Source organism: Cuculus canorus, chromosome 8, assembly GCF_017976375.1.
Source record: "Cuculus canorus isolate bCucCan1 chromosome 8, bCucCan1.pri, whole genome shotgun sequence".
Classification (NCBI taxonomy): domain Eukaryota; kingdom Metazoa; phylum Chordata; class Aves; order Cuculiformes; family Cuculidae; genus Cuculus; species Cuculus canorus.
Window position 1 is genome coordinate 6,487,961 of NC_071408.1, and position 26,745 is coordinate 6,514,705.

The 26,745-nt window shown below is 41.8% G+C and overlaps 1 protein-coding gene across 1 annotated transcript; it reads left to right on the plus strand.

The window, feature by feature from the left end:
• The first annotated feature begins 5,277 nt into the window (after window positions 1-5,277).
• NTMT2 (N-terminal Xaa-Pro-Lys N-methyltransferase 2) lies at window positions 5,278-26,456 on the plus strand. The gene is made up of 4 exons (XM_009559859.2): window positions 5,278-5,549; window positions 13,271-13,446; window positions 18,785-19,034; window positions 22,141-26,456. The coding sequence occupies exons 1-4, from the start codon at window positions 5,288-5,290 to the stop codon at window positions 22,413-22,415; spliced, it is 963 nt and encodes a 320-aa protein (XP_009558154.2). The 5' UTR covers window positions 5,278-5,287; the 3' UTR covers window positions 22,416-26,456.
• The last annotated feature ends 289 nt before the right edge of the window (window positions 26,457-26,745 follow it).

Consider the following 26,745-nt stretch of genomic DNA (forward strand, 5'->3'; position numbering starts at 1 on the left):
AAAACCAGATGTTGTGGGCACAGCTGTCATGCTTCTTATCAAGAACAACAGAGCAACCCCTGCTGCAGCTTCATCAGGAACCTTGCCCTTCCTTCCCTTCAGCCCCAGCACTGCTGAGAGTCCCTAACCAGAATCTAATAAAATCCTCACAGCCAAAGCATGCAGGAGTCCTCCACAAATATCGCTATTTACGTTAGCATACTGTTCATGGATGCCGGAATCAGGGTCCCGCTGTGACTGTCGCCGTGCTCGAGACATGATAAGACAGACTTCCACTCCTACCTAAGAGTGGCTTCACTCACTGCCTTAAAAATGTAATTTAGCGTTGGCTCCAGTGCTAGAAGGATTAGAGGGAAAGAACTGTGTATTCCCTCCATAGGGATAAAAGTCTGGCCAACTTCATTTACATGAATTATAATGTATTTACCCATAGGGCTCACAAGCTGTGTTTTGTTCCTCTAGATGGAATTCCAGATTGCTAAATTCCAATTGTATAAATGATAACAGATTGCTGCTGTGACTGCACCCATGAAAGCACATGGGAATTGTACAGGACATGCCCTGAAGGGTGTGCGTCATCCTGACCTACAGGCAGTGAACTCTGCTTTGGACATGCGGTTCAAAGAAAGGGTTTCTCATGAGAGACCAGAAGTCCTATCTCAAGGCTGAGTTTTTGCCCAAGGACCTGTTTTGTTCTGCATTCCCTTGGGTCCTTTTGCCACAGAGTGATTTTGCAAGACTGACTAGTCTACTGTTGACAACGTTATTATTGTTTGCACTCGTACTTGATACACTGAAATCAAATTTACCTAAATTTAATTACAAATAAACAAATAAAGAAGTGGGAAAAGGGAAATAACCCTGCAAACAAAACAAAACATTTTGTTTGGCCTGACACAGCAATTTTTTTTTGGGTGTGAGAAAAGAAATATTTCAGTTTCTCATCAACCCAAAACACATTTTTTTTCTCAATTCCACTCTTAACTCAAAACCAAATTATTTTCACAGTAATACTTCTGAAGGCTGCTGAGTCTAATTGGAGCTATGAGCAGAGTTTAGGTGGGTGAGGGTGGTGCCTAGGAGTTCTGGACTTCAACAAGTCAGACAGTTATGGATCCATTGTCAAATTACTATTTCCCAGCTTGACTCCCAGACACTGGCCTACGTTGTTGCTCTGATTAATCAACTGAAGCTGCAGCCAGAACAATACAGGCAGTTGCTTTCCTGGCTGCAGCAAAGTTTGTTGTAAAGGTCCCTGCCTGCTGTCCAACCTGCAGCCATTCTTCACTGCCTTCCTCACTGCGCGTGTGCTCTCTGCCAAGGCTTCTTCTATCAACATAAGCCTGTGGTTTTCAGGAACTTTGAAAGACTTGTTGTCAAAGATAAAACAAAAATTACTTGCTTTAACCACATATATTCCTGACAGCATATGCCTCGCATGAGTGTGAGAGAGAAGAATCAATATAGAGGCCTTTTTAAGATAAAGAGACATCTTACAGCAGTCCTGATGGCTTGTCCGTGTGGAAATCATCTTACTTACCAGGTGTTTTGTAAGCAGAACGCAGTAATTTAAAGGTGAAATTGACCCTTTGTGACCTGTATGATATGTGGAGCCAGTGCACATGTTTTTCTTCTTCTCTTCTGTGCAGCTGATGCTTTTCAGAAGTAGTGTGTACAGCTCAGATCTGCAGACACATGTAGTTACATCCTAACACAAAAGTAAATCCAACTTCTCTTTAAATACCCTGATACTCCAACAAACTGATCTTTCTTGGATCTTGCAGTGACTCACCATAAGCAACCAGACACCTTGTTTTAAACCTGTTGCCCTCAAGCAGAGATCAGCTGCAAGTATTTTAACAAGAAGCAACTCTAGCTGATCCTTCATTTTAATCTGTGATAAATGTGATGTCCTGGAACTGCCTGATCTCATGGGGAGGAAGAAGACAGATGGAGGAGCTATTTGTTTACTCACTGAAATACAAACACATCCCTATTTTAGACCTGAAGCTGTTCAACGTAATGACTGTCGTACAGTATAGTTATGTCTACTGTTATTTTAGTGTAGGGCTTCAGTTTATCCAGAGGTCCAGATTCTCTCGTGTCCTACTAGTAATGAAAAGGCTGACTTTCTTCCTTCATCTTCAGAAAGACTCAAATGGCTGTTTAGGAAAGGAAACTAAAGATGAGAGGTGGGTTTACTCACATTTCAGAAGTGACCCTACAAGTACTATGGGTGCCATTGTGCCTACACTCAAGTCCTACTTTTCTTGTTAATGGAGATGTGGAGTTTATATTAGTGGATTAATTGTTTGCAGCTTCTGAGTAGATCAATACCGCTCCTTCTCAGAATTTGAGTTTAGGAGATAGGATGAAGAAGGGAGAGTTGTGAGCTGAGGTAGGTTTAAATGTTGTTTGGTGGTGGGGTAGTAGAAGTCATAGACAGAAACATATCCAACATGACCACACATACCTTTTTTTCCTAAGACAAGTGGGCTAGGAGTATGTTATGAGAAGATCGCCAGCAGGGCATTAAAAAGATAGAAAATCACCCTGAAATATGCCCTGTTTCCTGTGTGTATCCATTCACTGTCATAATTAGCCAGATTCTCGGAGGCTGTGCATTGAGAGAGCTTCAGCGGAGTCACAGTCTTTGGGGCACTTTGTAGGCACCAGGAACCCAAAGAGAAAGTTAAGCCCCACTTGTGCACGGAAGGCAGGAGAAACTTTTCTACTTCTGCACTTCGTGTGGACCTCATGAGTGTCAAAGTTACAAGGATGCAGTCCCAGCACCCTCCACAGTGCTGTCCCAGCATTTGACTCCACTACGATACGTCAGGGCTTAGGTTTCATGCTTGGAGTCCCTGCTCTCTCTAAGCATAGGGGTCACTTTGCTACACAATGGGCATTGCCAAAACTACAGCCATGACAAATGTGAAATGTGGTGTCAAATGTGGAACAGGTGGGCTCTGAGTTCCTAAGGGTGTCTTTTGTCAGTGACAACCTCTTTCCAAAGCATGAACACACTGCCTTGATGCACCCGCTCCTGGCACACTAACTGGCAAGTGGCTGAAAATAGATAGGCAAAGCAAAGGGGCGAGATTTGTGAGAAAACCAAGAGAGACACCAGATTTGTGTCAGGGCTGAAAATCTTCAAAGTTGTTGGAGAGAACCTAGTGCTTCTCTGATAGATCCATAACCAGGAAAAAATTTGAGACTGACTTATTTCAAGGGATGCCTGAAATTTCTAAAACTGCACAAAGAACATCACCCTCTGTTCAAGAAAGAGCTTGGTCTTTGGTGCAGTGGCAGCAGAGCTAATCTAACTGCTGCCATGATCACCCTCTCCCACTCTCCCCACCTCATCCTCAGCTGCACACTTCTGCCTCCCTTCTTGCGCTTTTCCCACAATTGTAAGCTTTGTGCTGACCAGAGATAAAAAAGCAACTGAAGCAGCAAGCTGAAATGGCTCAGCAGAGACCCCAACAGCAGCAATGTGTGAGCAGGGAAGGGTGGGAGCATGGAAATGTGACTTCCAGTACTTAAATTACATTTGACTGTCAGGGAACCACTTCCAGCATCCCTCTCTGACTGGATACAGAGAGATCTGCTTTATTGGTAAGGCTGCTGTGCGTTGTGGCTGTACAGCTGCCTCCTCCACACCACCATCCCAAGTGGCTGTTCCATGCCCGTACTGTAGCACATGACACATTCCTTCGTGTCAGCTGTGGGCTGGACTGGGTAACTGATCCCACTTGAAAGGAAAATAAGTATATTTTTCTGCATAAGATTTATTCACTAATCTGTTCACCAACATGTTTGTGTGATTGTGTGTACTGGAACAGCTGGGGAGCAGTGTGCCAGTGCAGTTAGGTGAGAATGAGTAGTACAGGATGGTAGTTGGGGGAACAAGAAAGGCAGTAATACCCAGGCATGATTTTGTTCCTAAATGTTTTTAGTAAGTAATCTCAAAGCAGAGATACAGCGATACAGAGATTGCTGCGAGGAAGTGACTCATGTTGGAAAATACGCCTTAATTGATGCATTGCTAAACGGTGCTTAGCATCATCTGTAGCCAAAATACTAGCGATTTTCCTCAATGGAGGTTAGGTCTTTGTCCTGCTCTAGGAAGCTTGATCAGATGTTTTTCAGGAGTTGCAGTACTGCTCAGGACATATGGCAGCCCTTTGGTATTGAAAACATCCAACTTCCTGATCATGTGTTGCTGCATTATAATCTGTATACACTGCAGACAGCTGGAATAAACATCTTGAAAAGGGGAAAACCTCACAGGCACAATGAGTGGAGGTCAGTGCAGTCAGTACAAAGCCCACATCCTCTTGCCAGGTACCTCTGCAACTCAGGAGGCTTGGAGCTGTACCACAGCGAGTACCTGAACTACCAAGTGTCAAACAAGATTTTGAGGCTGTACCTGTCTCTCCGTATCCCTGATCCTCCACTGGCATGGGATATACTTATGGTTTACAGCCCTCTTCTGCAGCTTAGCATTCTCCATCCTACAAGTACTTCAGCTTCCCACCCTGTTCCCCCTCTTCTAGAATTTTGCCTTCTTTAATGGCTTGGATTTCCTTCTCTTTTCCAGCCAATATATTTGTCTAAGTTTGTTAGTGGTCAGTCTCTTTTTGTTGTTCTGTGTATTTTTTAGCTAAAGCAAAAAGCTCTTGCCCTTTGCTGGCTTTGCTATCCCTGTGTTCCCAGCTAGCAGCTTCTTCCAGCTCTGATGAGACCATCTGTACCATTTAAACAGATTGAACGAACCCAAGCAGATTGTAGCACACACAATGCCTTGCCCTGTCATACACAGTGACAAAGCATGAACCTGAATGCTTTTTCCTTGCTTGTTTTTATTAGGACACACAATTTGTGTAGAGGCATGTCCATATTCTGCCTTTTGGCCTTCCTCTTGCGCACCCTGAACTGAAAAACAAACAGCGAAGGAGAGGTGGAGAAACAAAATCACCCTGTGAGATATAAAAGAGGGAGACAGGAGATCCTGAATAATATCTGAGGTCCTTTGAAGTGAAGGCTGAATAGATTAGGAAAAGTGTAATTGAATTAAAGCCACTCTTTTTTGGAGTGAGATATACTTTTACCCTGGCTAAGCAATTTCCTGGTTGAGTTTTTTTATCACTTCCCAACACCTGCTCATTTCAGAGGGCGACACTCCAGAGATTGCTCTGAGCCAGTGCCAGCAGCCAGCATTTCTCACTCCGCTCTCACCCGCCTCCGCCCCCTGCACTGCTCTGGACACACACCCCGATATAGAATGACAGCACATTGCCACAATTTAAATGACGCTGCCTTTGCCTCTTTGGAAGGACAGGTCCTCCAGAGAGCACAGCCACAGTCCACCCTTGCACAAAGCGTCTTCACCATGGCATATAAAGCTGCACACTTGGCCTTTAAGTCGCGCTGGCACAAGACAGACGAAGAACTCTGCCGGCACAGTATGTCCTTCGTCTTGCATACAGCAATCCGTAATGACTTCTTTCAGAGTTACCTTTATCTGCTGGAAAACCTTCCCCTGGGTGAGTAGCTGGTGGGCAGGAGTGTCTGCGTGCGTGTGTGACCACGATCCAGAAAGGTGCATAGTGTTAAGTGTGAGAGTTCGCTCAAATTAATGACAATAAGGAGTGGTTTTGGGAAGCCTGGTTAGAGAAACTGCGGTGCTCAACCCAACCGTTCGGTACTCTCTCTCTCAGCTCCCCTCGATTGTTTTACCTAAACCCTGTTGTTTTACCTAAGTACTCCATGATTTTTTTAGAGGAGGGGAAGGGAAAGACCACAAGAATGAGAGAAAGTTTGATTTCTGGCTGATGGTTCTTTTTTTTGGTCACTGTTTAAATAAAATATGCATTGACCTGTTTGGCACTTGGAAGGACAAACACAAAACTAGCAGAGCTGACAGGCTTTGCTTTCCGTTGCCAGATACCTGTTTTGTTGTCATTCAGTATGTCCTTAGCCTCGTCATTGATATTGTTTTGGACAAGTGCTTGAAAGGCAATGATTTTTAAACTTTTTTTCAAGATTCTTCATAATCCTGATCTCTGCAGCAGGGTGTTTAATGTACTGTTTGTTATCTAGGAAGAAAATGCTTCCAAAATGTTTGTTAATAGCTAAATTTCAGTGAAAACCTCCTGTTCAGGATGCCAAAATTTTTTTTAGATGCATAAAATCAATGTTAATTTCTTATGACAATTAGAACCTGAATAAGAAACAAAATTTCCCCAGGACAATATAGCTAAAAAGTAGATTTTACATGAGTCTGTATTATGTTAGCACGTCACTTTTTAAGCAGGATTATCGAGCCTCAATGTTAAAGTGCAGGAACTTAAGAGGGAAAGGATGTGTCTGTGCAGTCTGTTAAATTGCTCTTCACAGAGAATACTTGAGGGCTTCTTCCTCATTGAATCATTCATTTAAGCAAGTGGATTATTTTACCTGATTGTGTGAAACTATAAAGACTCCAGTGAGAAATCTGCCTAAGGTGGTAGAATTCATAAGTCTTGCAAAGAGAAAAAGCATTTATTGTTTATCCTAGTATTTTGATGTGGCTTTTCAAATGCAGCAATGTCTACAGCTATTTAAAATGAAACAGGAAGATAAATACTCCTATCCCTAGTGGTGGGCAGCTGTGAGTGAGAGGAGGGAAGAAAAGACGGAAAGGAAGGAAAGTAAATTATAGGTTGATGGAATCTCAAGAAGTCTATGAAAATGTTATTCTTTCATTTGTTTTGAAAATAAACACAATGTTAGAAACTGAGAAGGATTTCCTACAGTGTTAGCTGCAACTATAAGTACTAATAGATCTTTTTAAGGCTAGAAGGTACCATTATTTATATCGTTTACGAAGGCTTAGAGTGACAGGATGAGGGGCAATGGGTATAAATGGGAGAGGGGCAGATTTAGGCTAGATGTAAGGAAGAATTTCTTCACAATGAGGGTGGTGAGACACTGGCCCAGGTTGCCCAGGGAAGCTGTGGCTGCCCCATCCCTGGAGGTGTTCCAGGCCAGGTTGGATGGGCCTTGGGCAGCCTGAGCCAGTGGGAGGTGCCCCTGCCTATGGCACGGGGGTTGGAACTAAATGATCTTTAAGGTCCCTTCTAACCCAAACTATTCTATGATTCTATGATTATTAACATCTATCTTAGAATGTCATGTAAAAGTTCCTGCATCATACTTGTGACTTACAACTGGGTCACAGTACATATTTACAAAGAAAAAAGTACCTTGGTTCAAGGGGTGCAATGACTGAGGATACATTAGTCCATCATAAAGGTGTTTCCAGGTCTAATTGCTTCACTCTTGTAAAACTCTATTTTATTTCTTGTCTGAATTTTACATGAATTTCCATTCCCTGCCAACAAGCTTTGTAAAATGGTCCTATCCAACTAAAGATCTCCTCTGCCAGGCTTTTCACAGCCTGAATCATTAAAACTTCACTAGAAAGCTTACAAGCTTACTGCCAGCCTATCCAAATTCATTTGACTCCATGGAAGAGGTACTGTGAGTCCAGCCTTCATTTGCACATGTAATATGTATGTTACTCCATGGTTGCTGTCATGGAGTAGAAGCATACATAAAGACAGGTACTGTGGAATGGCTTACGCTCCATGAATACATGTTGAAGCTTCATGGCATTCTAGGATATTGTTGTCTGGATGAGTGGACAATCAGATGAGTAAAACGTGGTTGAATGATTTGGTTTACAAAGCAGTGGCCAGATCTTGAGGTCAGTGGAGTATCGCAAGGGTCTGTCCTGGGACCTATCCTGTTTGACATCTTTATCAATATCCTGAAGGAGGTGAAGGACTGCTTGCTCATGACATTTGCAGACTGCTGCCAGCTGGCGGGACTTAAGTTTTAGGTCAGGAATCCCATCCAGAGGCACCTAAATAGGCTGGAGGAAAGAGGCAGTGCGTACTAAATAAAATTTAAATTCACTGAAATTCAAAGGCAAATGACAAGTCCTGTACCCAGAAAGGAAGATGTCTTGGCAAAGACAACACTACTACTGCTGGTAGGGGTTTGGCCACTAAACATGAACCAGCACCCTGGCAGCAGAGAAGGCCAGCAGCACCCTGGGCTGTATTAAGAAAAGCATGATTGAAGGAAGTGATTATTGCCTTTTGTGCAGCAATCATTAGACCGTATGTATGTAGTCTTGCAGGAGTCCAATGCACGAAATGGCATGGGGTGAGCTGGATGACCTCCAAGGTGGTGAGTGAGCTGGAGCACATGCTCTGTGAAGAGAAACTGAGGGAATGGGGCTTGTTCAACCAGAAGAGTCAGCTGCAGAAAGACCAAATATCAGTCTGTCGTTACCCGCAAGATGATCATGAAGAAGATGGAGCTAAGCTTTGCTCAGTGGTGAGAGGCAAGAGGAAAAGAGGTAGTAGCCACAGATGGGAACATAAGAAGTTCAGATTGGCTGTGAGGAAAAACTCTTTCATGTGAGGACAGTCAAATGCTGGAACAGGTTGCCCTGGAAGGTTGTACAATTCTCCATCACTGGAAGCTTCCAAACCCTTGCTGAATAAAGTCCCAATGAACATCACCTGACTTCATGTCTGTCCCTGCTTTGAGCAGAAGTTTGAACTAGAGACCTCCTTCAGTCCTTTCCAAGCTGGATTATCCCGTGATCCAGTGCCCTTTGTGATGGAGAGGACAGAAAGTGACAGGTCTGAACATCACAGAATCACAGAATCACCAGGTTGGAAAGGACCCACTGGATCATCGAGTCCAACCATTCCTAACACTCCCTAAACCATGTCCCTAAGCACTTCATCCACCCGCTCCTTAAACACCTCCAGGGAAGGCGACTCGACCACCTCCCTGGACAGCTGTTCCAGTACCCAATGACTCTTTCTGTGAAGAATTTTTTTCTGATATTGTCATCTCTACAGAATGACATTTTCCAGTTCAGTCCAGAGTGGAAATGAGCAGAAATGGGCTGAACATCTCAAGCTCCAAGACTAGATCCAGCTATCTCTGTGTAAACAGTATTAAGCAACTAAAGCAACACTAAGACTGTGCCCTGGCAGGGTAGTTAAGTATGTGCTTAAATCTAAGCATGAGTAACAACACTGAAATCACGCTTCACATTGAAACTTGCAGTGCAGCTGAGGGTCAGCAACGTAGAAAGTTTGCTTCAAGCTATGCTAAGTCTATGCTCCCCCCACTTCATCACTAGGTTCAGCAGTGGAGCACTTAGGCACGATTACATATAAGCTAAGCGTATCTGATAGCTCAGCCTGATAAGAGAAATATGTCACTTTTACAGACCAGGGTAACATTTATAAATAAAGGGCATGAGTAACTTTAGGCCCTGATCCAACAATGTACTTAAATGTGTGTGAATGCCCTTAAGCCCAGCAGACTTCAATGGAGCTACGCAGATGCTGGAAATTCTGCAGATGTTTACATGGTCTGTGGGATTCGGTGCCAGTGGGGTGAGATCTACAGTGGAAAGCTCAGATGATTAATCCACAGAGACAAATATCCCTGGTTTTGAGGCATGCGTCTGTAATGTGAATCTGCTTTGGGTGTGGGCTGATGTTCATCCTCTATAAAACAGAATTTCAGTGGTTCTTGGACCACAGTAGAGAGGTGAATTCTGCTCTGCACCCAGATAACAATTTTTCAGCACAAAGCAGATGTTGCATCTAAAGGGGAATACTCAGCCAAACTGGAATTAGTTCAGTATCTTGCAGAAATCAGTTGGAGCCATGAAATAATGTTCACAAATAAAACCTTCAGAAAAATTACTTCCAACATTTATTTCTGCCAGAGAAATTTAGCTGAGTAAACTCTGCAACCAGGAACAGTAAGACAGTCTGCTGCAGGTTGAGATTGCATCCAGCTTTATATATGAAGTGGTCCCATTTTTCTAGACTTTTAGATCAGATGCACTGAGAAACAGAATTTTGAACTAATCCATAAGAAAATACTAGAGATAATGTTTTGGACTTTGGAGGGCAGGAGGGCTTAGGTAGATACTCTGTCTAGTCCAGGTGTTGGCATTCAGCTGTAGATCACCATTCTGCATCCAGACTGTGTTTGCAGCAACTGAAGATTATTAATGTCTCATGACTCTGGAGTGATCTTCAGGGCACCAGTTCCTGTTCTCAGCCTGCTTTTGCAGTGGTTTTGTTTAAACCATCTCTACTTGGAGGACTTGCCAGCAGATTCAGCTGAGACACCATGAGAAAAGCTTTTTCTTACTTGACTAGAAACACATTTCCAACCTTAAACCTTACAATTCACCTGCCTTAACGCTCAAAACCTTTTCTCTGACAGACAGTTGCCCTCCCCCCCCTCAATGTCTGAGACTTACAGGCTCCATCATCCTATCCTGCTCATGCCCTACTTCACAAAGTTCATTGAAATCAGGCTGTGTATCCGTAACAGATCTCAGAAGTATTTCATTTCCTGATGCACGAGATAGTCCCACATGGGTCATGGAAAGGGAGATGCCTCTGGCTAGCCAGGTGCTGTGATGAGGGGGAGGCAATGCTAGAGCAGAGCTGCAACACTAACTGCCTCCAAGGACTTGTGCCTCCTCACACTTCTGTTTTGGGGTGAATCCCTGCAAGCTGGAAAACCTCCCTCTCCCTCTGTTCCTACTGCTGAAGCCTGCATGCCAGGCACAACTGCAAGGCAGATCAGAGGTGGGGACAGTTGGCTGTAGCACTGAGGGAGTGAGAGGTGGAAATCATCTGTATAGATCACACACTGCATGAGTGAGACTCTGTGGGTCCGCAGGAGAAGACTTTGGATCCAGTGCCACCCTTTACCTTGGCATGCCCTCAGGTAGGGGACTTGCATAAAAACATATTCGCAATGTTTGATGGGTAAGGAAAACCCTATGGGTGTTGAGGGCTGGTTTTGGATGCCAGCACGTAAGGCAAGGCTCTGGAGCCCCAGCTGGCCCAGGACGAGCCACAGTCAGCTGGTGGATGCATGCAAGCCTGATACTGGTTCCGAGCGAGAAATCCGAGAGCACACACTACAGATCTGATATCCTGAACAGCATATCTTCCCCATGTGTTGTCTTGGGTCAGGCTCATCTTTTGAGTAGAAAGACTGAATATTTGTTGTTCATGCTGCTAGCTGCCTGCAACACCCTGTCCTAGTGTGCAGACAGCCTGTAAATGCCTTTCCCTTCAATCTAGCAGAATCACTGTCCCTTGACAGGTCCATTAAACAATGCCTAGAAATCAGCCCTGGATTCATAGAGAAGATGCTGCAAAGCCAGCGTGCAGGGATTTAGTTCTGTTCACCAGACAGGCTGGCATCAGAAATGGAGAAAAAAGAGATACAGGGAAAGCAAGATGGTGCTGTTCCCAGGGGAAGATGAAGACCATGTACTGGAGGAATCACAGCCACCGATGGAGTCTTTTTCCCAGGCTGTGGGAGCCACCCTGGACAAGTTGTGTTGGGGATTGGCTGCTGCCCCCTTCATATTAATTTCTTCAGCTAAATGGTTTCTTCTGAGTATGTGAATATAATCAGTGGAGTGTGTAAAACTCCCAGGTTTGACCCTTGCTGGGCTCAGTGCTTCTTGTGGTATAAATTTCTTAGGCATAACACAAATGTGTAATGGATTAAAGCTTTAATAGTATCCGTTCAGCAGTTGACTTAAGCAGGTGATGACAAGAGGGGCTGGTAATGCTGCTTTTGTTGGATGAAGGATATGCTGGGCATGCTGCTTATGTGTAACCCAATAGCACTATTCTGTTCTGAGTGGTCCTTGGTGGTAATTATTCCCCAACCTACTTCCTTTGTCTCCCCCTCATTTGCTTCCAAAATGTCATTCTCCTGCTGAGGATGGGCCGGCCCACACTTATCATTCCCTGCTGAGCTTGCTTGCCCTCAATAAATACATTCCAGGCTTATATTCAATGGCTCTGCGTGGAGGGCATAATTCCTGTTCCCTAGCCGGCACAAGCAAGGCATGGCTTGTTCAGACCCTTCCCAGAGCGACTGACAGCGCTCCCGTGGATGTTTGAAGATGCAGGGACAAGTTCCCCCTTTCCGTTGTTATTAACCCAAAAGGTGTTTGCTGCTGGCGTGTTCCCAGTGGATTGAGCACGCTGGGACACTGCAGCAGAGCTGGCCTCACACTGCCAAGTGCTGCTTGCAAATACGTGTTCACAGTGCGACTCCGTCCCTCCTTATTGCTTAGCTTTCACAGGCAGGCTTGCAGTTGTGTTTTTGTTGGAAAGTCTGGCTCAAAAGAGTCGTTCGTCAAACACAGAGGAAAATGCCTGAACACCTGTAGGTGCGCGGGAGATAGTAAGTGGTGTTGGTTTCTGAGCAAACTGCTCGTGGCCTGCCCCAGTCCAAACTTTTGAGCTGCACAACATAAATACTTTTGATATGCCAGTGCACATCAAGAATAGAAAAAAAAAAAGCAGAATGTGGAGGATAGAACTCAGGTTTTCAAAGAACAGAGGAAAATAGCCAATTACCTAACAAAATCATGGGTTTTAATAAAATAGTTTCAAAGTTATGACCGCTATATATTAAAGCAAAATAGCCAAGCAATGAAAAGAAACATCCAGGCCTCTGGCACACAGCAGCTTTCCAGTATATCACCCACTGATTATCTCGCTCCTTGATCTGTGACAGATGAAAATTTAGGACTGTCTCTTCTAAATTGTCTCCCTCTTGTATACTCATTTAGGCCCGAGACTACCATCTGCTCTTTGGTTCAGTTTACTTGCAGTGCCACAGACTGTACAGTATCACTAAAAATAAACCAGAGCAAGCACCTCATTCATCCACTCTCTTCGTGGTGCGCTCTCTGTGCAGCTGTCAATGGCTAGAAAGCATATATGGAAATCTGCAGGTCAGTTAGGTTTGTGATAGCAGAAATGATGACCCTGCAGAGCATTAAATGCCACCCTCCTTTTCTGGGAGTGAATCAAACCCCTTGCTCTCTTTGGCATGCTTGTTCACTTCAAATTTGAAATGATTTTTCACTGACATGAAAACAAAGTGTGGTTACAAAAACGATATCTGAGCCTGGGAGGCACCGAATTTCCCAATGAGGGGCAATATCCCTTCAAGGTCTTGCATGATTAAATCCAACACCTTCCCTTCCACCTTTGCTTTAGGAACAGAGGTTTGGTGATTTGAAAGCTCAACTTAAGTTTAAAGATTTTGTCTATCGTACCTCCAGAGCGATGAACTAAACTGGAAATATCTGTCATTAACAATAAAAGAGTGATTTATCTGCTTGCAGTGAAACTTTACGCTTTGACAAGTCAAGTTATCAATGGGGAGATGCAGTTCTACGCCAGGGCCAAACACTTCTACCGCGAGGTACCAGCCACGGAAGAGGGCATGATGGGAGACTACATTGAGCTCTCCAATACAGACGTTGAATCCTCCAGGGAGTTTCTCAGGAAGTTTGTTGGGGTGAGTCATTTCATCACATCTTCTGCAAGAAAAAGTGGTGACGTGTCATAAATGACATACACTTTGCAAAATCACACGTATTTTAAATGGCATCAAATCTCATGTTTGAAATGCAGTCACAGGTCTTAACTCACTGTCTTTGGGTCTCGGAATGCATTCTGCCAGGTCATGCATCATCAGGAATACACATTTTGCCTGACTGTATGTCATTATTTACCTGTTTTGCATCCCCCTCTTACACTCCAAAGGTGCTAAGAGTTCTTATAGCTTTTTTTTTGGGTGGGAGATTAATCCACATTGCAGGACTGGGACCCTTCTTGAGAAAATCCTTACTGGCTTCAGTGGGAGGTTTTTCTATGCAAATTCACGCAGTCCGTTTGGGAAAGTAGCTGAGACCAGATGCCAAGTTTCTGTTTTGCCTATTTATAGATATTTCTGAGAATGCTGCAACAAAACCAGCCTTTCCTCCACCCAAACATTAGTAGTGTATAGAACAAGCTACACAGTAGGAAAACCATACCTTTTTGAACATTCCAATGTCACTAGGGACCTTTGCAGGCAGATTTCTAGCGGTCTGTAAACATCTTCAAAGATCTTCTTTGACCTGAGACGCAAAGAGCTGTCAAGTGGGATTTTAAAAGCACTGACAACAGTAGTATCACTTAGGCACTTGGGGTTCTGAAAATCCTGTTGATATCTAAATGCATCTTTGGGAATCTGCAAATCCTTAAAAATGTGGCCTGACAGTTTTATGCCTGACCTTCCCTCGTCCCTGGGGAAAAGGCGGCTAAATTAGCTCAATGACAGTATTAGAGGCTAAAGAATCCACAAAGCTACAGGAAACCAAATTTCTTAATTTCTCCTGCTCAGAAAACGACTATTTCTCTATAATACTATCATAGATCTCTCATTGTCTGCTCAAACGTACTGGTTTAGTATAGCCGGATGACCTTTTTCTTTAGTCTTAATGATCTTTTACAGAAAAAAAAAAAAAGCTTAGCAGGATAATTAGGTATTGTGTATAAAAACAGGGCACAGTTTAAATGGATTGGAGTGAAAAATGTGTGTGCCTTAAAAGATAGAAATCCTATGTAGAAGTGACAGGCAACTAATGGCAAATTTTCCTGTACCTGATAAAGGGAAGCTCTTGGGGTAGTGAGCCAGCTAAATGAACAGCTGCAATTGTTTTGATTTACAGTCATTTATATTAATACTAATGCTTCACAACATTTCAAAGCCTCACTGCATCAGGCTTTCTACAAAAAACAAAAATAAGAAAATATAAAGGAAATTCAGCAAAGCAGCTGAACCTGATGGTAAAATGGCATTTTCTGAAAAAAAGCCAAACAGCAACTTAGAAACCTAAAGCCAGCTGAAGGCATATTCCCTAAATTTTACTTAAGTTTTGTTTTAAGGACATTCGTGGAATACAACTGGTGCATAAGCATGTAATAAGGAAAAGATTTCATGCTTCCTAGACATATAGGTTCAGTTTTCTGAATGGCATTTATATCACACTGTTACACTTTCTCATCTCCAAGACCCCAGAAGGAAAGAAGTACAGTCTGTAGGAGAGTTTGACACGCCAAAGAGAAATCATACCCTGTGCATCAGGTGTGATGACAGATGCAAAATACTCCAGAGCAGAACTCCTACTCCTATTATTAGCCAGGGATAGAGAGGATACTCTGAATGGCCAAGATCAAACAAGAAAAAAAAAAGGACAGAAAGGAATCTGCACATTTTGCTAATTCTATTTTGGTTTGTTCAAGCCTGTCCTCTGTTGGGATACAGTCAATTAGTTGTGTTACTTACGGTTTATTTTCCTTCCCTACTACTGCAATTTGAATCCTAGTCAACCAGATAAAGATATTTACTGACTTTCTGTAGTGATGGCTTTTTTCTAAAGCTAATTCGAGTCATGTCTTCCCAAGTGGATGATTCTATGAACAGATATTTTTCCGATAAGGTGATCAAGAGAGAAAAAAATCCGTTTGCTTCACACTAATATTAACTGAACTTGCTTTTTAAAAAAGAAGTTAAAAATAATTAGAAAATAGGAGAATCCATTTCAGATCAACTTATTTTGCTGGTTTTCTTCATTGTTTTGCCCTCTGAAAAACTTTCCCTGTTGTTTTCAAGATATAAGTGAGTTCCAAAATGAAAAAGGCTGTTTAGAAACGAGAAGTTGACAAGTTACTTTTTTTTTTCCTTGAAAGTTGTGAAAAAGAAGTATCTTGACATTTTCAACATTCTTTCCCATGTTTTTTGGCTATAGCTATCCTCTAGCTTTGAAATATCAATTTCACAGAGAGTTTTATTCTTCCAAAACTTTATTTGCTGGCAAAAACAGCGCTCCTTAAAAAACTGTTGCCCAGTTCTGCTCAAATTACCCCTCTTGAGTTAATTTGGCTGGTATGGAAATGCCACACAGTGACATTTCCCTTGCATGACTGATGTTGCATACCTTCATGTATGGCATTTCTTAGCATGATTCTTAGCACCACTGTAAACTGAGCTACAGATTTCTTTACCATTGGAGAATTTATCTTGCTTGGGCACATGGAAGGAATTACAGAAAGGACTTCACTTATACTCTAGCCTCCCTCCTTCCTAGGCAAGTCAAACTGAGTTAAAAGTGCCACTGAGCTCAAGTTAAGAGGTTTTATGTGTCTGTGAGCAGAAATCAAATCAAAAGCAACATTACTTGAGCCAACAGTTCTGTTCAGACAAGCTATAGGCTGTTTTAGGTGCCGTTATGCTCGAAGGGTTATCAGCAGAGCTATAGCACTGCATGTTTATGGCATTAATGCCTGTTAAAGCCTTGATGTCCACGTAGATACTGTGTTTTCAAGTGCCTAATCCGGAGGTAATGTGTAGAAAAGGAAATAAAGAATACAAAGAAACCATTAATTCAGAAACAGTTGTGAGCTGTAGGTGTGTGAAATAATACAGACAGAGACTATATTAACTTTATAGCTCCCTTTCTGCCCTAAACACTTTCTCCTTTTCTTACCCTCATTTCACCTGCCTGAGTGGCTCTTGCTGAATGAAGAGCTTCTCAAAGGTGGTTTTTCTTCTCCCATTTGATCAAAGGGGTGGAGGAGAAGTCGTTGAAAACCTGATTTTTGTTTATTTTAATTTAGAAAGACAACGGCTGTGATTTTTATCTATTACTTGAACTCTGATTTCTCTTTTACCCTGCATATCTGCATTGTCTTTCTGCCCTTCCAAGACCTGTAGTAGTAGCATCAGGAACATATTCCACAGCCCTCTTTAGCTTTACAGAAGAATTTTTGGGTGTATATGTGTCCTAAACGATAGTGATTCTGAGTAATGGGAAGCAGGTAATCAGACGAGCAGTCAATCTTAAATTTTAAAGCCTGTTCTGGCTTAAAATTTTCGCTTATACTACTTCTTTAAAGAAGAAGTCTGATTTTCAACTATATTAGGCTTTGGGGAAAATTATTGCCTTCCAAAGAAAATGTTAATACTCTGTCAAGGCTCTGAGCACTCCCAAATTGAAAATATATTAGTTGAACATGGAATTAAGTCAACATTTTCATTACAAATGGAGCCTTGGTGCTTTGCAGCACTTCTTAACTGACTGCCTGATGCTTTTGCTCCCTTTCAGCGAAGTGTGGGATCAAGCTTCATCTCCCATGATTGTTCCCATTCCTTCTTCTTGATGGCAAATGGAGATGTGTCATCAGAGGTCCTTGCCGTGACGCATCATGGGAGATGAGTTCCCTGTTTTGAGTGAGGTACTGTGACTCTAGGTTCTGAAACACAAATGTCAAAGAAATTGTATGGCTTTTCGTCAAATTCTGTTAGCTGGTTTTGGTAACTCATCCTGGTTTTCTTGCCAGCTTCCTCAAAGATTTTTACTTAATCGCATCAGTGTATCTGTGCGATACACCTGTGTCTATCTGCTAGCAACAGTATGGAAATCCACCTTGTAAAGCTCCGGAGATGCAGTTCCTTCTGCTTTTATGAACTCCTTGTTACAGCTTAGTCTGGTCCTCAGTAAAAGCCACATGCTCCTAAGTGCAGCCTGTGAGTGAGGAATGGTTCACATTCTCTGGCTAACTGCAAGCAGGTAGTCTCCGGAGTCCAATAGGGCTGAAGGCTTGTGGACTCTTGCACGCATCAGGATATTAATCTTCCTAGATATACAAATTGGGACCAACAGCCTTTAGTGAGAGCCTTTGGGGTCCTTGTGCTCTTTCTACAGTTACTCTATGTAATCAGATCCTCGGCTGGGCTATTCATAGTCATGTCATTGACAGTAGTGTCCTTTGACCTTAATAATCTACTGAATTACTCGCTGAAGCAAGGCCAAAAAAGCAGTGAGTTACATGATTTATGCTTGGTCATTACAGAAGGGTCTCCTAATAAGCAGGAAGAGCAAGACTCTTCCTGGTATTGTTTCCTTTAAGATCAGTGAAGTTGCAGCAGGGACTTTGGCCCATAGCTTTCACTTCAATGCTCAGTTCCAGGGAACATGGAAAAGTTGTTTACATTTGCTTTTAATATATTGTTTAACAGATAAGTTTTTCCAGGGGAGCCCCAATCCCACCGTCAGTGCATGTACAGACTCAAAATTTCTGTTTTATGGAAGAGCAGCAGCCTCTTAAGAGCGTTTTTATAGCTAGAATGGAAGCTTTAGGGGTGAAATACAACTTTCACTATAAAGCTCCTTTTACAGTGATTCATTAGTTCGTCATAGACGCATCCTTTGTGACACATTTTTTCATGTCTGATCTCTATCCAGAGATGATATTTTTGAAGAAACAAGTTATGCAAAATCTGCTTAACCATCTTTCTTGTCTCTATGCCTAAAAGAGAAGTTCTGTACATGTTCCAGTCCACACGTTTTGAGTTGACGTAAGTTACCTACAACTCCAAAATCCTTCTTTAAATAGAGCTTGTTTTGAAAACTGCACTCTGATCTGAAGGATGCTCTGTACCTGCAGAGATGCCCATGGGCACCCCAGGAAATCCGTGCTGCAGAACTTACTTCTTGCATACACCTTTTCAACTATGCTTACTTTTCTTGTTAGATCTTGACAGGGTTATCTAGCCATGGAGCTGGTTGTGAGATATGAATATTTGACAGATGAAGTCGCAAGGGCTTTGCAAAGACCAGTGGATTTTCTGAGAAAGCTTAGGAGGTTGTGAAAGATTACGTCTCTTCTTATCTTGAGCAAAAACTTATTGTACAGCAATAAATGCAAGACTGCAATGAAGAAGTCCCATCAACAGCAGCCTGCGAACATTGCTATGATCTTTCAGCTGGTATTTTTCAGATTTCAAATTATTTTCTTGTATCCTACAGGGGGTGGGGAAAGCTGGCACCAACCGCGCCCTGGACTGCGGCTCTGGGATAGGTCGTATAAGTAAGCATGTCCTGCTACCAGTTTTCAAGAGCGTGGAATTGGTGGATATGATGGAGAATTTCCTGGCTGAGGTCCCAAACTACCTGCAGGGAAAGGAGGACAGAGTAGAGATGTATTATTGCAAAAGCCTCCAGGAATTCACTCCAGCCCCACAAAGATACGATGTCATCTGGATTCAGTGGGTTTCAGGTTAGTTCAGCATGATTCATCCAGCCCTCAGAGAACTATACAGCCTGTGCTAAAGTTTATCTTAAAAGAATGGTGCAGCTGTAGAAGGACATTCTCAGGTCTTTGGGACTGCTTCCTGAAATCTCACAAGAGATTTCTGAGAGTTCTCTCCAGCCACACATACATTGGGTACAAATAAAGTTGTTTTTATTCAAGTCATATTCTGGAGGAAGGTTCATGTTCTTTGAGAGTAGCCATGCAGGAATGTGTCTTCTAGAACCCATCTAAGCCCCCCCTGGACCCCTCTAGAGCCCCCTGGGACTCTATTAAGGCATTCTAGGACCCCTCTACAAACCCCAGGACCCCTCTAGAGCCCTCTGGGACCTCTTTAGTGTCTTCTAGAACCCATCTAAGCCCCATGGTCCCCTCCATGCAGGGAGTAGCAGCAGGAATCTTCCTTCTTATTTGCCAGTGGTGCAGACAGATATACACAGGGTTGGTCTAAGCTGTGGTCAGGGACTTTCTGAATCTGGCGATTATCCAGACTTGGGTGTATTTCTGGAAACAATCTGAAAAAAAATCGTGCTGAAATCACCAATACCTATAAACCAGATTGTGTCTTATATATGCACTTATATAAGCTTCACTTAATTGTGTCCCACAGCAACCCCTGATATAAGGAATATCTGCTGCTTCTCCTGCAGCCACCTGAGTGACTGCCCTGCAGCGCTAAAATCAGGAGACTGGCAATCAGATAATGTAAGCTAAGATCCTCACCAAAAAAAAGTTCTTAATTTTTCCTAGAAAACCTGCTGCAGTGCCTAACTGTCTTACCAGAAACAAGTTTTTCTCCTAATCTTTAAACCTAAGTGTCCATGGTGGAGTTATTATTCTAAAGCACAAGAGGAGGCCTAAATAACTCCTTCTCTCCAAAATCCTGGAGACTATTTCTTGCTAGGCAAAAAGAAAGGTAAAGGTAGAGAGATTAACACAGGAGATGCTTTTATTCGGGAACATTTATTTGTCCTCTGCATGTAGTCTTAAAAAGTAATGAAACTGAGCATCTTGGAACTGATCTTTGTAGCTGTACAATCAAATTGCTTCAGAACAGTATCGTTTTCCTTTGTGTTTTTGTTCTTCTTGAATAAGCAGTTATCACAGTAAATGTGGCTCCCACCTCACATTTTGAGCAAATCTGAGAGAGTTGGGGTTGTTCAGCCTGGAGAAGAAAAGGCTCTGAGGAGACCTGACATGGGAAGAGGGGTACAAGAAAGCTGGGGAGGGACTTTTTATAAAGACATGTAGTGATAGAACTAGGGGGAATGGCTATAAATTAGAGAGGGGTAAATTTAGACTGAACATAAGGAGGAATTTCTTCCAATGAGGGTGGTGAGGCACTGGCACAGATTGCCCAGGGAAGCTGTGGCTGTGCCATCCCTGGAGGTGTTCAAGGCCAGGTTGGATGGGCCTTGGGCAGCCTGAGCCAGTGGGAGGTGTCCCTGCCCATGGCAGGGGTGGTGGAATTAGAATGGTTTGGTTTGGAAAGGACTTTAAAGATCATCTATGATTCTATGATTCTAATATGAGACTAATGAGCTAAGGCTTGTCTGAGGCTGTGCTGATCGGTTATGTGGCTGCTAATGAAGGGAGCATATGCCTTTTCTTTAGCATAGTTACAGATCTGAATGTCCTTCCTCCATCAGTTTTGATGAAATACGGAGTGAACTTAAGTATGAACCATAATTCTACCCCTATCTTGAATTTGGCTGAAATACGCAAATAAGCTTGATGCTTTTTGGTGGAGCAAGGGGAGGACTGTGTGATAGAAAGCAACACCATGAAGATATCAGTTTCTTGGGAAACAAGGCTAAAAGCTAAATTAAGAGAACTCAAAAAGCTTCAATGAATCTTGCTGATGCAATCTTGATTCACCTTATGCATGCATAAGTATGTGATCCAAGGCTGTTACTTTATGAGAAAATGCAAGTTTACATTTCATATGGAAATTACCATTTTCCTTCAGCTTGAAAAGTATTCAGCTTTATGCTTTGGGCTTCTATTCTTTTTCTTTTTTTGTGGGGGGAGGGATGTGATTAAGAAAAATGACATACTATGTCAAAATGTGGGTTTGAAATGACAACTTCCATTTATAAATGTTTAAATCTTCCATCAAGAAAACTAAATATTTTTACTAGAAAATGCAAACAATGATCATTTTTAGGTTTTCCATTTGGTTTCTGACCACCTGTCTTTGCTAATTCATTTTAGATGCTGAGTTCTCATTTTGTTCTTCTCTGATCCCTGCATCACTGATCTCAACATCCCAGAAGTATTAAACTTTGGGAAGGAAGGATAAAAACCACGATCTTAATAACATATTGAAAAAAAATACTATTTTAAAATGTTTATGGTGTAGGCAGAAATCACAACAGTATGGAGTAATATAAGGAATTAATTTGGCAATTTGGAGGGTCTTGCTTTCCTCACTGGATCTTTAATCCAGAACTCCTTGGACAGGCACATAGTGTTTTGCAAAATTACAGAGATTTGCGGCATTGAAAGACAGAAGGGACTGGTAGATTATCGACTTTGACCTACTGTATGTCACAAGCTGTTCTATTAAGTCCTTTACCCTTGGACTGAGCCAATAGTTTGTGTTCAGTTAAAACATATCTTGAGAAAGTCCACCACCGTTGATTTGAGGACTTAAGAGGTGATAAACGTCACTTCTGCGGATAGTTTCCAATGGTTAATTACTTAGACTGTTAAACGGTTGTCATTTATTGCCAATATGAATTTGTTTGGCTCCAGCTTCCTGCCACTGATTCTTATTATGACTTTAACCACTAGATTAAAGAACCCTTCAGCACTCAGTATTTTCTCCATTATTCCCACTGACTTCAGTCCACATCTGTTGCTACCACTAATAAAGATCCTAAACATTGATTTGAGTTCGTAACTGTTGATCTCATAGATATGCCCAAATTTCCATAATTAGATCTGGCAGGTCTAGAACTTATCCTGTAATAGAGTATGGAGACTCAGATCAAGGCACTGTTCTGATGTGTACAGGAGGAGTCTGTTTGGATGGTTAACAGTGATCTATTTTCCATGTTTTTGTCTGTAGGATACCTGACAGATAAAGATCTCCTGGAGTTTCTTATCCGGTGCCAGAGTGGCCTAAAGGATAATGGTGTTATCATTCTCAAGGACAATGTAGCCAGGGAGGGCTGTATCTTGGATTGTCTGGATAGCAGTGTGATTCGAGACCTGAACATCCTCCACAGCCTCATTGAAATGAGCGGACTCACCATTCTACGGGAAGAGAGGCAGGAGGGATTTCCCGAGCAGTGTGTCCCTGTCTGGATGCTGGCCATGCAGAAAGGCCCTGGCCATTCCTGACTGCACAGGGAGCCCGCAGAGACTGGACTGGGGATGAACCGCAAGACTGGAAAGCGGAAAAGCACCTACTGGAACCCTGCTAACCACACACTGCAACTACTACCACTCTAGGGCAGCTACTCCTAAAGGATCAGGAGAAGATGAGAATTGAGACAGCTTCTCCAGGGAATGATTTGCTTCTAAATCCTGCCCATTTTTATGATTCTCTTCATTTTAAAAGCCTTTCTAACAGCTTCTTTTCACATGTCTCATTTATCAAAGAGTCAAAACTGGACAAAACTCCAGTAACAGAAAGCAATTAGGTCTGAAGTTTCTGTAGTGGCTAATCCATTTTGGAGTGTTCTGTATGAGGTGTTAACAAATAAGCCTGGTTTTTACTGTGGTACTTAAATCTTCCTGAAATTTAAGAAGGATATGTCAGATCATTCAAGCAGGAAATTCAAACGACTTCTGGAAAACCTAACCCAAATTTTGACTGTCATCACCATCTGTACTTCATAATATTTAAACCAAAAATATAAGGAAAGTTCTATCCATTTGTTGGCATCAGCTATACACCTTATTCATGGTTTGCATTTCTGTCACTTCGGACAATAAGATAACCTGGGTAATCTCCCATTTTTAGGAACTATTTCATCTTCCTTATGTTTCTGTCATGGGACAATAGTGGTGCGTAAAAGGCTTCACGCTCCAGGGGAAAACTTGGAAGACGAATATATGCATGTTTGCATTGAAATTTTGTGAAAAGATTGCCCCACAAACTACATTCTGGAAAACAGTTTTTCAAAATGTTCACAGTGGAAACCACTTAAAAGCTTCTCTTTATTATTCATACCACTGTAAATTTCTTTCTTTCCCACATTCAGAATGAGTCTGGCACCATATGCAGAGCTAATGGGATTTCATGGAGTGTTAATAGTAAGACTGTGAGAAGAACTAATACAGTATTGTATTAATTAGCAACTGTACTAAACTGCAGAGGGTGTTGGTGTAGCCCAAAAGCATCTATGATTTATATTCAAACAGCAGCTCTATAAGTCTGGATTGGAAAACACTAACACACATAAAGGTTCACAGAAATGACACATTTAGTTTCTTGTCCTTTTCATACAGGCACCAAAAGTGCTGTGGGAAGACAAAAGGTAATTTTGAAAAAAAAAACCTCAGAATTTGAAATTCTACTTCATTCAGGATGAGGACAAGAAGGCAGAAGTTTGAAATTCTTTAAGAAAAAAAAAACAAACAAACAGACAGCCACAGACTTTTCCAAGTTTATTAAAATTGTTCATCCAGACATAATCAAATGTTGTTATTGAATTTGACTTTTTTAAAAAATTGCACTTAAAATATTATTACATCCAGTTAAAAGCAAATTAAATATGTCTTGTTCAAAATTTTAGAAAGTATTGATAACATTAGAATGGAGTTTTCTGACTCTGTCAGAACTTTTATCATTTTTTATTCCCCTGAAACGCAATTCTGGCAAAACTTCTCAGGCTTTTTAAAAAGAGTTGCATTATGACAACCCTCCACCTTCTGATGGAAAGGGGTTCTATGAAACATCCTCCATGCGAATGCAGGCACAATTGCCTATGTGAAATATTGTCATCTGTGTTAGATTAACTCACAGAAAAGCCTGAAGATAAGGAGCTCAAGGAACCCCTCAGCTGGATTTTGGTTCATTTTGCCATGCTTTGATAACAAATCTCCAGTTTTGGTTTTAATTGCATAACTCTTCTCCAGCAATATGGTTGCATATGTTGAGAATTTCCAATTTATGGCAGAGGGCTTCCTGCCATCAAATCTTATTGAATAATCATTCTCTTAATGTGCTGTCACTAATTGTAGCATTAAGGTCAAAAGCACTGTTGGTTAGGTGGATATTCTGGTGTGCCTTACAACCTAGAAACTTGTGGTTTCCATGGCACAGATGCTTCTGGAATATTTTGGCTAATTCTTCCATTCTAATCAACTGGTGATAGATGAAAATTTATGTATTGTTATCAGTGAGATACATTTTTCAAGACAAAAATGTTCTTCCTGTACTTTGTACATCTTTCTTGTTAGAATTTCCAGAATACATGTACATAAACATATAATGAAAATTGGTTCCCTTAACTATGTGAAAACAGAGACAAGTAAAATCTTAATTTAGTAGAAAACCCCATATTTCATGGTTCCCACATTCCTGGAAATTAATGTTTCATGGCTATGTTGCTTCCACAGTAAAATATTACAGCTTTTCTGGTGACATAATGAACCTCGAGAGTAAAGGAACACAAGCACTCCAGAGGCTTAAATGCATCAGATTGCTGCAGACTGAATAATATTTTGATTTCCTCCTTTTCCAAGTTATATTTTGATCAAGAACTCCCAGTCAACCAGTGTAGGCCACCCTTAAATGTTCATGGATTTGGTTAAGGGCCATTCTTAGCTTATCAGTTCAGGGCTCTCTGAACTTTACCATAATGTATAACAATAATAATGATTCACAAATTTCAAACAGAAGACCTTGCTTAGGAGTCACCTATGTATCAGTTACTCTTGGGTGTTCAAAGGCTGGATAATCAACTCAGTTGCTCTGCCTCAACTTTCAGGGTATTTGAACCTTGCATTTAAAGAAGTCTTTAACTCATCAGGCTGCAGTGGGAGTTTGAGTCCCATTTGTTTGGTGCTCATTTAGAACTCGCTCCTCATCCCAATGTCACCAGAAATTTAATCCAAGACCAAGACCTTGGCTGAGGCAAGGTTCACAGAACATTCAGGGTTCTTAAAACTGAAGTCCTTATTCACCACTGACATGTAATTACTGCAATACCCAATTAGCCCTTCAATCAGATGTTTCTCCCAGGCAAGCCACTCAAGGAATGGCTAAGCTTAAGTGCAGTAACACCTACTTCTGCCTTGTCACCACCAAAGCTCTCATTGATGCTTGGTGTTCCCACATCAGGTTCAGTGCCTCTATTCTATGTGACAGAAGGCCAAATGTTATCTTTATTACACAGATGTGAAGTTCCTTGCAAAAGAGATCCTCAGGCCCTGACAGTATCCCCCAAATACCACTGCAACCCAATGTAGGGAAGCAATTATTACAGCAGTCTGAACAGTAATCCCAACTGTTCAGCTTCAGCAGCCATCAAAGCTCAAGCTGTTTGTGTTCCAAAGGGAATTCAGGCATTACAAACATCCTTTCATTCCTAATTGGAGGAGAGAGCCATCATTTTGAAACATATTGTTGAACGGATGTTCTAAAATATTTTGTTTCAGAAATATTGAAATTATCTTATCAAATATTTTTAGTGTGAATTATTTGGATATTTAAGTAATCTAGTCTAAGTTGACATGTTATGTGAAATGATAATATAATACATTACAGGGTACTGTAATAGTTGAAGTGAAATATTAGTTCCCTATAGAATAGTCTTAATAAAATCTGTACATGCCGTGCCCCCAAATTTTCTTAAACAAGCCGGAATTTCCAGAGGAGACAGTCATTTCAAGAGAAAAGGTCCTGGTAAGGAATATTTGCCCAAGCTCTTTTTCTCCAGACATATCCCATGGATTCAGGCAGCCTGCAGTGTGCCTGATCTAGGGAGCAGCCAGCTTAGACTCTTTGACAGGCAGGAAGAATAAACCGGCACCTCCAGAGCCATTCAGACCACCTCAGAGCTGAACTGGCTTGAAACAGAGTCTCTCCTCTCCCTAGTGTTTGTGCAGTAGGAATGTAAGTGCATCCTTGTTACGACAGTTCAGCATCTTCATTGTTCAAATCAATCACACCTGCGGTTTGATCTGAGGAGCTGCAACCATCAAAACCAGAAAAAAGGCACAGGCTTTGGTAGTCAAACACCCATTTAAAAATCAAAGTCATGGAACTCAGACACAACATTAACAGGAGCAATATATCACTGCATAATGCCAACTGACAAAAACTTTGCCTGTTATTCCACTGAGTGCCCTAACTACTTTATGCCATTCACGTCACTTTGTTTTGGTGTTTTTTTCTAAACTCTCTTAATCCAGCCCTCCCAAGACATTTACAATGGCTTACAATGGCATATCAGACAGCAGACCTGTCCAGAGAAACTTGACTGCTATGTGTGATTAAAACCAGTTGTGTTGCATCCCATCCTTCTCTTCCTTTGACGCTTCTTCTGACTTGCCAAGAAGTTCTCTCTTCCACTTGCCATAAATGATTTGTTCTGTGTGGTCATCACCACATCTCACTGAATTAAAACAGATTACCTTTGATTTTAACAGGAGAAAATTCTGTTTATCTGAGAGCAATAACAAACACAGTATTTCAAGCATACAGGTTAATAGTCTCTTT